This window comes from Lactuca sativa, chromosome 3 (genome assembly GCF_002870075.4).
Source record: "Lactuca sativa cultivar Salinas chromosome 3, Lsat_Salinas_v11, whole genome shotgun sequence".
Classification (NCBI taxonomy): Eukaryota; Viridiplantae; Streptophyta; class Magnoliopsida; order Asterales; family Asteraceae; genus Lactuca; species Lactuca sativa.
Window position 1 is genome coordinate 174,570,185 of NC_056625.2, and position 17,173 is coordinate 174,587,357.

Consider the following 17,173-nt stretch of genomic DNA (forward strand, 5'->3'; position numbering starts at 1 on the left):
AGTTAGGCATTGTTTGTTGATGCACTTTATGATTAGGCAAACATATTTGGTAGTAGTTGAATTACGCCTATCCTAAAAGCTAAAAAAAGCCATCCTCGAATTATGCTCGGTAAAAAAACTTCGATTTACAAACAAAGTCTATTGTGCATTATATAATGTTAGATTATGTTTCCATAATTCTTAACATTCCGTTACTTAATTGTGTGTGCATGATCAAAACACGAATATATACCTAGTGAGTTCTTTCACATAAAAGATAAAACCAAATCCGTTTATGGTTTAGGGGTTCTTTTAACTTTCCAAAATATTAGTTCTTTTAGCTCAAATTATTAATTAAACCTATGAAATAAGATAATGACACTAGTGAGCTTGTTTTCTAACTAAATATTATTATTATTGATATAAAAAATTAGCATCACATTGCAGGTGAATATATAGAATCTGTAAGGAAATTGCAATAAAATCAAATATTTGAAAAAGCCACCCCACCCCAACCCACCCCACCCCACCCCACCCTACCCCATCCCAATCCCATCTCTTATCTCTTTGAGGTTTAAAAAGAGCTTATTGCTGTTTCTCTAGTGTCTTTGCCACCCCCATGTTCCTTTCTACTTCCAAGATCCATACCCATAAGAGTACTCGGATTATACACGCAGACAGCTATCAATTTCAGCAGCTTATTGTGAGCTTTGTGAGTTTTGCCTAACTTTACGCATTAAAAAAAAGGTTTCTTTTCCCCCCACTGACATGTCCTTCCTCCCACCTGAACCCATGTTTTTTGGCTATGAAGATGACCACCACCCTCCTCATGACTTCCAAGGTTTTTCCTTCTCTTTCTCTCTCTAGATCTGCATGTGGGTTTCTTGTTCATCAAGTATAATCATAAGCTTATATAATTTAATGGGTTTGCCATAGTTTCTTAAATAATTGTGTGTATGTAGGTGTTCAGACACTCTTGATGAGAAGATCCATGTCTTATTCCGGGATAGACAGGTGTGAAGAAACGCGAGGTCATGGTGCAGCCGATGATGACATGTCCGAAGACGATGGATCGCAGCTTGGAGAGAAGAAGAGAAGGTTAAATTTGGAACAAGTTAAAGCTCTTGAAAAGAGCTTTGAATTAGGTAATAAGCTCGAACCCGAAAGGAAAAGTCAACTCGCTAGGGCTCTTGGGTTGCAACCAAGGCAAGTCGCCATATGGTTTCAAAACCGAAGGGCTCGATGGAAGACCAAACAATTGGAGAAAGATTACGATATCTTGAAGAGACAGTTTGAGTCTGTGAAAGCTGATAATGATGCTCTCAAGAACCTAAACAAGAAACTTCATGCAGAGGTAAGAATTACAATTGATGAATTCTTGAAAATTTTTACATGGGTATTGTTAATATCTATTGTTTTCTTCGAAATCATTATAAATTCTTTCAAAAGTCGAATCTTTACGACATGGGTAGTTCTAGAATTGGGTTAAAGATACATGTTTAATCATCAAGATTCATTTTTTTTTCTTCTTTCAGTTATTGGCTGTAAAAGGTGGAGATCAATCAAATGGGGTTAGACCCATAAATCTAAACAAAGAAACAGAAGGATCATGGAGTAATGGAAGTGAAAACAGCTGCGATCTCAACACAGTAGCAGGCACCATGACACCATCGGAAGAGAGCCCGATATTTTACACACAAATATCGAACAACATGTACCCTACAATGTCATCTATGGGTCAAAATTCATCGGGTCTAACACAATTCCTACAAAATTCTTCAACAACAGATCTTCTTAGCCAACGATTAAACCAAACAGTTGGAAACGAAGGCTTCTGTAACATGTTCAATGGTATTGAAGATCAACAGGCTTTTTGGCCATGGCCGGAGCAGCATCCTCAACATCTTCATTGAAGTTCATGACTGGATTTTTGCTACAAAAAAATCCCATTTTTTCGATTTAAAATTTGATACGAGCACCCATTTTGCAATTTAATTGGTGTATAGAATTGAATTATGTGCATTTTATTTTGATTATTTAAGAGGGAAATGGAAATGGAAAATACGCATCAATTTCTTGTCATAAATTAAGTCCGAGTATATATAAAAATGTTTTCTTTTCTAAAGAGATTCATGTGACATGTTTAGTTATTAATTATATATATTCTAATTCTAATTTGGTCTATGTCTATCTATTTAACTATTCTCGCATACATTTTAATGGAAATTCAAGACTATTAATAATTTCAGATATAATATTTCGAATTTTCTTTTATATATTTAATTTTTGATTTGGAACGATAGGTCTTATCGCTTTTCAAATTCACTTAGATCATAAACATACATCTTCTTGCTTCTGAAATTTTCTATTTTGTGATTTTGCGCTGTACATGTGTACAAACTTACATGGCAGTTATATTTTTATAGTTTGAAAAGTGTAGTAGCATTTTTTCATGTCAAATTAAAACCCAGCCACCCAGGTATGTATTTGAAAGCAGTTTATTCCAATTTAATCGAGAAAAATATTTGAAAACTAAACCATTGTTATAAATTAAACCAAGATCTAAAACATTACCACTATAAAACGTCGAGATTTTGTGTTTAATGGGGAACAAAAGTAGGGTGTATATAGTGAAGGGAAAGGACTGAAAGAGAAAAAAGAAAGAAAAAAGCTAAAAGGAATCGAAGCACGTTTCGCAAACAAAGCAACCTGCCAAACACAAAAAACCATCCTCCTTTTTTTTCCAATTAACCCGAACCCACCCCCCATCAACCCATCAAGAGGGTCAAATCATAAAATTGTAACTAGTTATTTTATTTATTTCATTTAGATAATTGAATTATGTCTTATACATGTTAGTGACGCTTGTCATTGTATACATAAAAAGGAAAGTAGTTTAACTATAATTTATTCTAAGGTTATTTTCAACCCACTCTTAATTTTTTTTCTTCTTATTTTTTTTTCCTTTTTTTTTTAATCCTATCTCATTTCCATTTCTTTTGGAGATATAAATAGTATTCGTTCATATTTAAGGAATAAAAATGGAGTTGAAGTTTTGGTTGTTGATTTTAGTCCCTCTCTTTTTATTTTATATATTTTTAGTTTATTTTTATCTATTAATTATAATTTAAATGCAATATTTAATATTTACAACATTATGTTATATACATATTTATATTAATTAGAAATAAATATAGACTTAATATTTATTTATCGAATTCATATAAAAAAATTAAATATATACTAAAAACTTTAAACACGATAACAAAATTTTTAAAATATAGTAATTGAATATGTTTGTGATCTTGATATACTTATTGTAAATACAATCTTATTTATTTAATAATTATTTATAATATATCAAGGTTGCAAAAATTGTTCGACGTTCGCTAGGCGGTGGAATGGGGTCAAGGGATTAATCGGCTAGGCGTAGATTAATCGGGGACCGTTAATTGCTAATTTGTTAAATTTTTAAAAATTAAATATGACTAATATTATATAAATGTTCATAAATAATACTAATATCATAACAAAATAGATTCATATGATAAATACAACATTAATCATACCTCAAATAGTTCTATTGAGATATAACTTCTTCAAAGTGTTAAAATTTTATTGGGTTCTACTGTTTCAGTCATTTTGTATGCATGGATTAATCGCTAGGCGCTCTCTAATTTGTCAAGTAGCGCCTAGGGATTAATCAGAGATTAATCGGGACCTAATCGGGATTTTTACAACACTGTAATATATTAATAATTAATCTAAATTTATTATATATGAATATTTTATTTATGATAATATAATTTGTAATATTATTGTATTTAAAAATATATAATATATAATTTTTAAAATCTAATTAGTAGAGGAGTGTATTTGACGATATATATATATATATATATATATATATATATATATATATATATATATATATATATATATATATATATATATATATATATATATATATATATATATATATATATATATATATATAAGTTTTAAAACTGGAATATTCTAGGAATATATTTTTGAGGTAAAAAGTGGTGTAAAAAATAAAATAGGGTTGAAGATGAAATATTATTTACCTCATTTTTTACTCCATTTATCAGGGAAGAAAATAGAGATGGGTTGGAGATGGTCTAAAGTTAAAGCTTATTACATTGAATGTGACTCCGTCTCTCCCAACTCACATATCATTTACTTTTTCTTTCATTTTCATTTCTTTCAATCAGCTTACACAATTTTATATTATTTTTTAAATTAAAAATTTTTCTAAAAAAAAAATTAAATTAAAAGATAACATTTAAATATAAAATCCAAACATTAACTAAAACCATAAAACAGAAACTAAATTCTTAAAACAATAATTAAATCCTAAAATGAAATCCGACAGCGCTACCATAAATCGTTCATATCAACCATTTAGTAGCGAGCATTGCATTGAACATTCTTCCAGTCAAATGATCATGAGGCTGAAGAAAGAACCGCAAATCCCTTTTCATTCTTTTTTCATTGAGCTACCGTAACTCCTTTAAGACTGTCACTTTCTTTAGCTCACTTATTTCCATGATACACTATCTATCAACTCTTTATTGCTTTATGTCATCCGCATGTTCATTGGTTGCATGGGTGTGCTCAATGATTTGGGTTACGATGTTTGTCATTTTATGCAACTGAGAGGATATCGATGTCGCCTTCATCCTTTTTTTTTGCGTGGCAGTTGCATTGTTCAATAGGAAAATCTTTAGCCTCTTCGTCGAATTCATATGGAAATTGTGTATTTGAAGACATTGTATACATGTCAGAATTAAATGTTTCAGTCCTTTTGGATGGAAGGGATTTTCACTGCTTACTTCGACATTTAACCATTTCAAGTGCGATTTTAAAATATTTCATGGATCCTCGTATAGAAATGCTTTCATTTTAAAGAGTTTTTGATACTCACTTATGTTGACTTTAAAATATTGACGTTTGATCATCTGCTCGCACGACTATTCAACTTTGGTAATAGATGCAATTGAAATTATTAATTTTTGTCTGTAAATCATTCCATTTGGAGTTCAGTTGATGCCTAGAACGATCCAAACCCTATATGTTATATGAAGTTTTCTAGAACTCGCTCCCACAAAGAGTATGCTCTTTGGTGATTTCAATGTTTTGTGTGTTTTGAAATGTCGATATAATTCTTTTCTAATGCCTCTTATTCCTTTTCATACCATTTTCTATATTTTTTACATCAGGTATAATTTCTTGAGGATTTCGTGATGTTTTGGGGTTTGTCGTTTGATACATTGTTTTAGGTTTGAAGGATGGGTTGCATGGTTGAGTTTTTGAGCATATATCGTTTTAAGCATCACGAAATGGCGATGCTTTGGGAATAGAATATGGGAGGTTTTTTTTTTTTTGAGCATGCAATGTTAATATTGTGGGAGCATAACCAGAATGATCTAGAGAAATCTGATATTTGTTATATGAGTGTTGCATCTGAAGATGATTATATTGATGTTGATATTATTGAATTGGGGATAACTTGGTTTTTGGTTTTGGGAAATGAAAATGAGAAATCTTTTGAACTGATTTAGCTTTCGTTTCGATGGCTTGAAGCCGGTTTTTATTTTTTATTTTTTTATTTATTATTTTTTTTTTTTTGGATTTTCAACGACTAGAATCCATTTAAAATGGAATGGAAAATATTGGAATAAAATATATTGCCTGGAATTAAAACTAAGAATTTGAGGGAAGGGAAAGCAAGACACTTGGAGATCTTTGACCATGTTTGAACTTCAACACTACTAGAAAAAAAACTGATCAATTGATTCCATGACATCATCGTAAGTCGGGTACGTAGAACACGAGACATCAATATCCATATCTTTCAAATTTCTTTGTTGGGATTTTTTTTAAAGTTAGTCTCTAAACGATCCTATTATTTGATGACCATCTAGAACTTATGGCACCCTCTTTAAGCCACACATCATCGATTAAACAATGGGTGCTACTAACTGTGAAAAAAAAAGTCTCCAATTCCCATATACATCGATCTCTGTCAAATGAGGGGATAAAACCATCATATAAGTTTGTCAAGGTGTTAAGTTGATCAAGATCAGACTGTAACACCCATTTCCTATAATGGATCAGATGAGGGATTTGTGAGATTAGAGATCAGATTTTTGGGAAAATCTAGGTGTCATGACTTGGTGACTGAAGCACCATGACATGGCATATTTTATACATGTATGCGTGTTTAGTTGGTCGCCACGACATGGAAAGGGGAAGGCCACGACGTAACAGCTGAGGCAGCCAAGCCCTTGATTTTTAGGTTTTTCTCCATATTTTAAACACCTAATCTTAAGGATTAGGGCATCCTTTTCGGCCTCCAACCCTTTCAAACGACACCTTAGCCTCCTTGGAGTGATTCTTATTGTATTAATGGTGATTCTTGAAGTTTGAAGCTTTGGCTTGCATTTTGGATGAAAGAGAGGTGTGCTTGCTAGTTGGAAGAGTGCATCACTAAGATCTTGCGCCTTATACATCTTGTGGAGCTTTTGAAGTTATAAAGCTTCCATATTTTTGGTTTTATCTTCATAGATCTAAGATTTATTGCATTTCTTGGCTCATATTCGAGTTTAGGTTGGTTTGATAAGATAGAGTATGCAACTTTATAGCTTACCTTGGTCCCTTTGTCACTATATCTTTTGGATCTGAAGTTTGATTGTGTATTGAGTTCCATGCATAGGCTTTTGGTCTCATTTCACCATTTTGACCTAGTTAATCTGAGATCTCGACTTGCATTAGACATGGATGTCCATAAAGCTATGATTTTTATGTTGGAATAAAAGTAAGAAGTCCTTCTAGAAGTTATGGATTTGTTGCCATGGTTATTAAGAGCTTAATGGTTGAGTCAATACCATAAGTTGTCATTAAGGATCTAGGTTTAGAGATCTAGACTCACTGGGATGTCTTAATGAGTAAAGTGGAAACTTCATCCATTAAGACCTTGGAAAGGACTAGATATGAGCTTTGGAGCTCTTGAGGTTGAAAGAAATAACTTAGGGGTTGTTTGGTAGGATATGAAAAATTAATATCTAAATTTTTAAGAGGTCTGAATTTCTAAGAGGGTCTAAATTTTTAAGATTTAAACTTTTAACATGTTGTTTGGTTGGAACCTCTGAATTGTAATCTGAATGATAAAAATGACAGTTTTACCCTTCTGTAGTTCTATATTGTGCTAAATTATAAATGCATAGTTGAAAAAAATTCCAAGTTATCATACAATAACCAAACTAAACATAAATTCTTTCAAATTCACATTTTCAATCCAGTGAAACATAAAAATCATATAATAAAACCAAATTAAACATAAATTCTTCCAAATTCACTTCTTTTAATCCATGAAAACATAAACATCATAGAATATCCAAATAAAAATACTTCTTTCAATCAATGTTGCAACTAGTGACATTGGAAAAAAAACACCACCACCAATCCCATATGTCTTGAAACCAAATTTACTTCCTGCACACTTAAGAATATTCCAAACTATTTTTCACTTTTTATCAACAAAAAGATCAGCACAAATCAAAAGAAATCATACCATCAGATGTGGAGAAATTAGACCATCAAATTTTTTATAAAGAAAACATCTGTTGAAATCAACACACAATTCCATCATAACATAATCCATATCAGCAAGAAATCGTCCATTATCTGATGAAATCAACACAAAATTCAGCATCAGATTTTGAAACAGATCGGATTTCAAGTGTCACCCACATTGAACATTTTAAGAGACGGAAATTGTTGATCCTAATAATAGTTTTATCAAAATTTATACATACATCAACACTTAAAACCCAATCCAAATCTGTTAGAAGCAAAAAATTCCAGAAAGAACAAATTCAACTCTTATTATCGAGTTTTAGGGCAAAGAGGAAGAAAACAATCGATTTTCAGACCAAAACAACCAAAACATCTGAAAAAAGTCTGGAAAATAACGACCAAAACAGCCCTAATATGTTGAATTTGATTTCCAGATGAAGAATAAAAGAAAAATCTGATACTCGATTTTAAAGAGGAGGCACCATCGATTTTCAGACCAAACAATTCATAAAAACAGTAAAGTTATCGAGTTTGGGTGGAAAGAAGGAAGAAACTCACCTGGAACGTCGGAGACGGAGGCGGCAGCATCGTTCGAGGATGAGGCAACGACGTTGGGGTGCAGCGGCGGCGTTGCAGGCGGCGGCGTCGGAGAACCTGGTGAAAGGAAGAACCTAGCACACGAATTGAATAGGAAGAGGGGGCGCTGGTTTAGTGAAGGTGTTCGTCGATTGTTTAGGGTAGAAAAGGAAAACGCATGTTTTTACAAAATTCAGACATGGTTTAATATCTGAATATTTAAGAGGCATTTAGAACTTTAAGACGTAAAAACTAACTAGCAAACAAACAATCTAAATCTGAATTTTTAAGACCTAGCCTCTTAATTTTGCAATTAAGAGGTAAACAAATAGGGCCTTCATCCATTAAGATGTTGAGACCCAGCCCCCACGACGTGGCATTTTGGCTGCCACGATGTGGCGACTAGGAGATGCCCAAATATTTTGTCTCTCTTGTCCCACGTCGTGGAAAAAGGGAGGTCATGACCTTGTGACCTACTAAAGTGGACTTTGACCGTTGACCATTGACTTTTTGACCAGTTTGACTTTTGGTCAAATTTGGAGAGGTGTTGAGCTATAGTTTAAGATTTAGCTTGTGATTGTTGTTGGATGTTCGTATAACTGATTCTATGGGACTATGAGTAGGGATTTCACATTTTCATTTGGGTGAGTCTTCTAACTATATAATAGGACACTCGGTGTCATTTTGTGCATGTTGTCTTCGTGATTCTTTCTGGTATTCTTGTATGATATGTGCATGTGGGTTGATATAGACTCAGGCTTGATACGGACCCAATGGAGTCGATATGGACTTAGAGTCAATACAGACTCGGGGTTGATACATACCCAGGGTTGATGTGGGCCTAATGGACTCGATCTAGACTTACAGTCAATAGGAAGTCGGGGTTGATACGGATACAAGGTCGTGTGCTGTTATATTTGTGGTATGTGGTATTTTGGGGAACTCACTAAGCGTTATTCTTATAGTTGTGGATTAAATAATTTACATTGGGTTGTAAAGGAAGGACTGTACACACACACATCAACAGTTTTATGATTCAAGATTTCACATTGCTTTCTTTATAATTCTGACTTCTAAATAATGGTTTATGAACAAATGGCTTGAATTGAATGTAATCTTCTTAAAAATGAGTGTTTAATCTATTTTAAAAATGAAAAAAATATATATATTCTAGAATTTAGGATGTTACACAAACCCTCCCATAATTGGTCTTCACCACATCCCGATATGAATACATGTTGGAGTACAATGGTTCTTTAAAACAAAAAAAGCAATGAATCAAAACAAAATCATAATCCAAAAGGATCATAAGTTCATCAAATTTCAATCAATGAAAACTAAACTAAAAGTGGTGATGATAAGGATTACCTTTCTTTGATGATCTTAATATTACTTGGATGATCTGAGGATCCAAAATAGCACCCCCTACCTTATAATAGCAACCCTAAAACCATCCTTGTATTCCTCTCTTCCTCCCTTTGATTTCTTGGCCCTCAAGCAAGGATCAAAACCCTAGTTATGTAGGGTTTGTGTTCAAAGTGTGCACAAGGTCAAATGAGGATTATCAAGGTGCAAGATCGTCGTCTTGGCAACGCCTATGAAAGAGGATCTCTAGTTTGGGTTCTCTATATCCTATTTCTATCAAGAACTAGAAGATTTCAAAGGCTTCAAGGGTATGTTTGCTTTGTTCCTTCTATGTATTTTTTGTTGCAAGTTGCTTATGGATATAAGATCATATTGGCTAGAATTTAATTATGTTTTCTTGCTTTCGTTGTCATGTTAATTTGTTTGTGTTTTAGACGCCAAATTCCATCATTAGGATTATAGAGCCACTAGTCCACATATTTTTACACTAGGCTAATTAATTTGATTTATATTTACTGATTTGCATGTTTGTGGATTGCTTATATTAACCCACTAGTCTTTTAAAAGTTTTTTAATCAGCATTTTTCCTGCAAAAATCGAAAACAATCATTTTTTGTACAAACCCTCACATATAACAATGTGGCAAGTTTCCTTTGTGTACACGATACGTTGGTTGGAAAGCATCATGTAACCATAAATTATAAGAATGACATGTCACCTTTATGGTGAGCGATGTGCTGACATTGTTCACAGAAAAGAAATTTAAACTTTTATTTTTTATGTTTGAGTGTGCATTGTTCACCATTATGCATAGATTCAAATTACCTTGGTTTAACAGTTAAATCATGGTTAATTAAATGTTTTTATTCATTTAAATCAAAAGGTTTTTTTTACAAATGTTGGTTACTCTCATTTGTTATTATGTTTTGTATGATATGGTTGTTTAGATGATCTCTTGCATGTGTAATCATAGAAACAATTATATGTATAATTTCTTTTAATATTATGGTTGTTGGCTTAGCTAAATGATCTAAATATTGTAATCGAAGTTTAATTTAATTGTTGTTTTGAATTGCATGGATTTGGTACACATTGCCTTACCTAGACCTATGTTGTGTTTGATGTATGTTTGGTTTTTGGGTTTGTAATTTTTGTAGCTTATGTGTCACTTTAAATTTTAGGATTATGTAATATATTTTTCCATTTAAATGAATGTAATAGTTTTATTTGGAAAATGTATTAGATTATCAAAACTTTGTAATAATCAGACCGGGGATTTCAAGCTATGGATCATGAAGATTTGGAGGCCCATGGAGGTAGACTAAGCATCAAGAGTTGGTGGCAGATCAAGTGGGAGCTTCAAGTGTCCTTTTTTGTCCCTCGTTTAACCTTGTCTTTCATATTTTGGCTCATGGAAAAGATATGTAGGAATGGAAAGTGTTAGCGTTGTTTATATGTGTGTTTGTATGACGTTGTGAGTATTCTATTTTGCATGATAGTATAGAAATAGAATCAAAAAATGTTAAAAGTTAACAAAGAAAATTTGGCAATTACAAAAGTGATTTTATAAAACGAAGTTTAATTAAAAGGTTAAAGGATCGATTTTGCCAACATAATAGTTTTAAAATGTTTTAAACAAAGAAAACAAAAACTCCTTTTTTGAAAAATGAAAATCACATGCTACCCATGAAAAAAACACACACTTCTGTATAATATGTCGGCGTGGGAAAGGGCTAGTAGACAATGCGTCGACCGTATTAAAATTAAGGTGATGTGATAGTTTATAAAGAGTCCTATAACCGAGCTATGTTACTGAATGTACCCCCTACAATGGTTCATTGTACGTCATAGTAACAATAGTGGATACTTATCACCCGCTTCGATTGATTGGTTGAGGTTGTAGCTAGCAACTACAGGTGGGGATGCCAACCCCGTATAGATCTATACATATGTATCTCGCTTCAAACATTAACGGTTATAGTAGTGTGGGTATGCTAAGTGGTTAGACTTACCTAATTAATATAGTCTCACTAAAAATCCCATAACTAAGGTATGTGAATTTCGATACATAAAAGTGAACCCCTGGCAATCCGAAGCCAAACCAAAACCGAAGTCAAAGTGCATTTTGAGATGTGAAGGGTTCCGTAGTCAAGCTTCTTTCGAGATGAAGACCTATCTGAGACACTCCTAGTTTTCAATGTTATTGAGTTCGTACAAGCATTTAATGCTCCTTGTCATTTATTACTTGTTGATTAAACAATTCATGGGACAAAATCGAGTAAATCATGTGTGTCATCTTTTCTGACTTATTAGATTTACATTCTCCATGAAAGTCTTGTATTTTGTCTTATTATCTCTCATTTCCTATTTAAGGAGATGAGTTTTCCATCCATTATAACCCTTTTGAAGCAATATTCTCCTTCACATCAAATACTAAATATCTTGCAAGTCAAATATCTTTGTCCATCATTCTCATTGTTATTAGATTATCTTTAATTTGTTTATTCTCATTTTATCTTACTTACATACTTTGTTGAATACTTTGTTGATCTTCATACTTCAAGACAATACTGGTTTACCAGACTTGATTGGATCTAAACATTAGCAGCAGACATTGATCTTGTTAATTCAAGGTTTGAGTTTTCAAATCTTGTCCGTACACTAAGTCTTGCACTTTCAATTGGTATTAAAACATAAGTGGTTGTCCTTAGAATCTATAATATCAAATTATAATTGATCTGAAATTACCTTGGTATCTCAATCATTTATGTGTTCAGGATAAAGTTCTTCTATATACCGCTTCTGCTCTAATACTTTAACTTCAATGGATACTCCTAATCAAACTCAAAAAAATGTATTCAATGTAAATAGCAAATATAGCGGGTTGCCTAATGCATGAACCATTGTTAGTTGTTGAAGAGTATGATCACTTTAAAGTTAGAAAGGAAAGATTTTTACTTGGTAACGAAAAATGTGAAGAGATATGGAGATCTGTGAAAGAAGGACCTCATGTTCCTCTAAGACAAATGGTCAGTGATGTTTCTGCTATCCTCATGGATCAATAAGAACAACGTCCTACACCTCTTACTACATAAGACATCAAAAAGATTCATAAACACCATATTGCATTCTCAGAGATGGTGTTTGGTGTTCCTCCTTCTCTGTTTGAGCAAATTAAGATGTGCAAATCTGCCAAAGAGATTTGGGACACTCTCCAAGACTTGTTCGAAGGGTTTGAGAACATGAAGGATAAGCGCTTGACTTCTGTCGTCAACGACTTTGATACCTTCACCACAACTCCCAGTGAATCTATAGCCTCTACTTGGAATCTTTAGAAAATCATTGTGAACAACATGACTGCACATGGTATAGTAAAAAATCCTCTCTAGTACAACCTAAATCTCATCAACAGCCTCAGAAAAGAATAAGGGAATTTCAATTCATGTCTTTAGAGTAACGAATCTCTGAAGAAACTAAATCTTTATCAACTATTTGACGAACTGCAAGGCCATGAATCTAACATTGTTCAAACGTTAAGAGAACTGACTAGAGGTCCTCTTGCCTTAGTTAGTTGTGTTAACCCATTAATTCTGAGTCCATCTATTTCGGATCCATTTGGAACTATCCCACATGTTCCATGTACTCAACCAACAATTCCTACCCCTACTCCACCTGTTTCGAACCATTCATTTGAAGAAAATCTTGATCTCAATCTAGTTGATTCCGAACTTCGTTTTCAACAAGAATTCGCACTGTTGTCTATGAAGTACAAATGTCCCTGGAATCCCAGTCATAAACCTTATCGAAACCAATTTCAAGCCCCTCATCATAGTAATCCTCAACCCTTTCCTAAATCATCACAAAACCCACCTTGTTACCGTCCAAACATTCCAAATTACTCTTCGGAACCTCAGGATGTTCTGAAAAATAAGTCAAATCCAAGATTACCTGTCACAGATGTGGTCTCGGTAGCCACTTTGCAAAAGACTGGTTGGCCGAAACTTCTCAAAAACTGAAGGTAAAAGATTTTTCCTACTATTCTCGTAGAGCCCAAGAGCTTGTAGAAAGTGAAAAGGCTTTTGTTACCACCGTGTCAAGAAATGTTTAAGGGTACTGGTCTTTTGGAGATGGAGATGAAGTGAGATTTGGAAGGAACATGTGTCTAATGGAAAGACATTCGATCGAATGTGATGAAGGCTATTGGTCTTTAGGTTCAGAAGAAGACGATGACGATGTTGAGCCGAACTTTTGGTACATGGCAACAAACGATCAACCTGGCAGAAGCAATATCCAAAAGGTAAAATCCATGATCATTGACAATAACTTTGATTTATCTATTTCTGAACCTTATCTAACCTAGATCCAATCAAATATGACAGTTATTCATAGAGCCTATGAGTCGGCCATAGAAGTTAGTGAGAAGCTAGATAGTGAATTGACTCATCTTAGATTTCTCTTTGAAAATCACAAGATTAAGATAGAATCACTAGAGAGAGAACTTGTAAGGTATAAGGATCAATGTATCATCTTAAAAGACAAATGTGAAATCACTTTTTGTGAAAGGAATATCTTAGTTTATGATAACAAACATCTTAATGTCAAGATTGATGCTTTGCATAACTCTATTGACATTATTGAAGCAAATGAACTAATGACACATAATTTTCTACACCCATGGTCCAAAGCACTAGGTCTCGGAAGCAAGTTTATGAAACCTGTTGTTCGTCCCTTGAAGGAACTTCAAAGTATAACGTTGATGGGAGACGTTCTGAACCATATTCACTTGTATACCCTTGTCTCACCATTGTATTCGTAATTCCATGCCTCTTCCGCCTATGATATCCCTAGAATTGAATCATTCTTTAGGTTCATTCCCTAACACCAAGTGTATTGGAGTTCAAATTCCAAACTCCGACCCTCCAAAAAATTATGTAGTTGAGGGAATAATTCTCGAGACAACTGGACATGACTATGAAAAATATAAATTCGTTTGGGCGTCATTGGATAGTAATATAGATGAAGAAATTTTGTGTGACGATTCATCTGAATCTTGTATCTCTAACTCTTATGTGATTTTGAAATCAACTCTTATGCCAATTAAGCTAGGTTCAACAATTCATCACCTGGACAAACTTCCAAGTCATCATCTGACTCTCGGAAGAAACCTTGGTTGAATAATAAAGACATTGTTCACCCAAAGACCAAAGCTATGAATGCTATCAAGAAAGAAATTAGGTATAGGCAGGATTCTCGATTTATTGAGAAGTGCGAGAAGAATGTGTCTGGAACTGTTAGTCTGGCCACTAGGAACCACAATACCTTTATGCCTGTTAAAATCCTTAAGAGGCCATCTAATCCTCTTAGTTCGGTTGCTCAAAACAAATCTTTCAATAATAGTCCAAAAATAGTCCAAAACAAATAAGGTCACTGTTGAGACTCCTTCTATGAAAATTGACTCTCCTCGGACAATTTATTATGTGCTTATTTCTAAATCCAATGGTATGATTATCAAACCTAAAAAATTTCCAAAAATAAATGTGCCTTCGAAAGCAGCAAGCAAAGAACATGTTGCTAGGAACACTGTTGTTCAGAAATCTTCAAAAGACTCAAAACAAATGTTTGAATGGAAAGTAAAAAAGAATGAAAAAACATTTGTAACTTTTGTCAACATAGTGATTCCTACAACATCTCCGGAAACGGTTGATCCGAGAAAAGCAGTATCCAAACAACCTTTGGTTGAGTATGATTTTTGGATAAACGAAAAGACATTGACATTCTGCTTCTTTCTAAAAGAATCTCGGAACAAGCCCACCAAGATGTAAATTCCTCAAAAGTGACAATCCGGTCCAAAGCCCATGCCAAAGTCCCTAAGTCTAACTCGGAGCCTAAAAACTCCAAAACTCACTGATTTTGCAGGCACCCTGTGCTTTGAAACAAGATATAATATGTTATATTGATAGTGCTTATTCCATGCACATGAATAGGAAAAAAGACTTTTTGTGTGATCCAAAGCTCGCTTCTAACGCTGGTTATGTGACATATGGCAACAATTCAAATTCAAAAATTCGAGGTTATGACGTCTTGACCAATGGTAATTTCTCTGTCCCTAATGTGGCATATGTGGAAGATCTCAAACACAACTTGATTACTGTAGCTCAACTCAATGATGCAAATCGAAAGAGTTGAGTTCTGTAAAAAGCATAGCTACGCTATGACAAAAGACCGGAAAGAATGTCTAATCACATCTGATTACATCAAAAACATGTATCCATTAGACATCAAGATGATCATCAGAAAGCCTCAACTTTGTCTTCTCTCAAAGGTTGTTCCTGACTTAAGTTGGCTATGGCATCGGAGGCTCGCTCATCTCAACTTCCGATACATGAATGATTTTGTTGATGGTGAAATGATCTGGGGTCTGCCACTCATCAAATTCGAAAATGATCGTCTTTGTGTTGAGTTTGAATGTGGGAAACAATCCAAGAAAGGTCATCTTTATATCCTTGAAAACTCAATTTCGAAACCATTAAAACTTCTTCATATCGATCTTTATGGACCATCCACCATAGAATGTCTACATCACAACTAGTATATTCTTGTGATTATTGATGAGTACACAAGGTTCACTTGGGTCTTTTTCCTTATGCTAAAATATGAAACAGCCTCTGAACTCATTAACTATATTAAAGGTGTTGAAGTTCTTGTCAAACTCCCTGTCAAAAGAATCTGATGTGACAATGCCCTGAATTCACCAATGTCACCATTGAGAAATTCCTCTCTGACAAAGGCATCGACCACAAATTCTCTGCTCCGAACACTCTAGTTGAAGCCGCTCGATCGATGTTGAACTTTGCAAACCTTCCTCTCTATCTTTAGGCTGAAGTTGTGTCCACTTCCTACTTCACTCAAAACCGAAGCATCATCAATCGCCGTCTTAACATGACACTGTATGAATCCATGAATGGTCGCAATTCGGTATCTCAATCTTACACGTTTTTGGTTGCAAATTCTTTATCAAAAAATAACTATGATCAACTCACCAAGTTTCAACCGAAAGCCAATGAACCAATCTTTCTGGGATGCTCAGCCAAATCCAAAGCCTACAGTGTTTTGAATCGTAGATCTCGTGTACTTGAAGAAATATTTGATGTCACTTTTGATGTTAACTTTGTTCAGAATTCAGATCCAACCTATGTTACAACTTACATCATGGAGTCTGATGCTCCATCTCCTGCGTCTCCGAATCCCCAAATAACCTATGAATTCGACTTCGAAAGCCTGTCTGGACCAATAGAAACTGCTCTTGACTCGGAATTGTTGGATTAATGTCTAAGTCCATAACTATATTTGGTATGTACTTGACCCGACCCGACATGGTCCATTTGGGTTGCACTTCACCGGCACAATTTATATGGATAATCTTTTGAGAATAGTATATTTATGATTAATATTAATATGTTATAAGTTCTACTATATTAATATGGAATCATATTATTTAATTAGTATTAATCAAGAATTAATTAAGTGATCAAAATGAACTAATTAAATATGGACTCTTATATATATGGAATGGGCCAAGTTCATTTAGGTTGGGCTAAGCTTTCATGGATGGTCCATGGAGTGTTTAACCCATGGATCATATGAAATGAAA

The 17,173-nt window shown here is 33.8% G+C and overlaps 1 protein-coding gene across 1 annotated transcript; it reads left to right on the forward strand.

Moving 5' to 3' along the window:
* Positions 1-584: 584 nt before the first annotated feature.
* Positions 585-2,154, forward strand: LOC111885317 (homeobox-leucine zipper protein ATHB-13). Its single transcript, XM_023881578.3, has 3 exons — positions 585-820; positions 942-1,333; positions 1,515-2,154. Exons 1-3 carry the CDS (start codon positions 748-750, stop codon positions 1,890-1,892), a joined length of 843 nt encoding a protein of 280 aa, XP_023737346.1. The 5' UTR covers positions 585-747; the 3' UTR covers positions 1,893-2,154.
* The last annotated feature ends 15,019 nt before the right edge of the window (positions 2,155-17,173 follow it).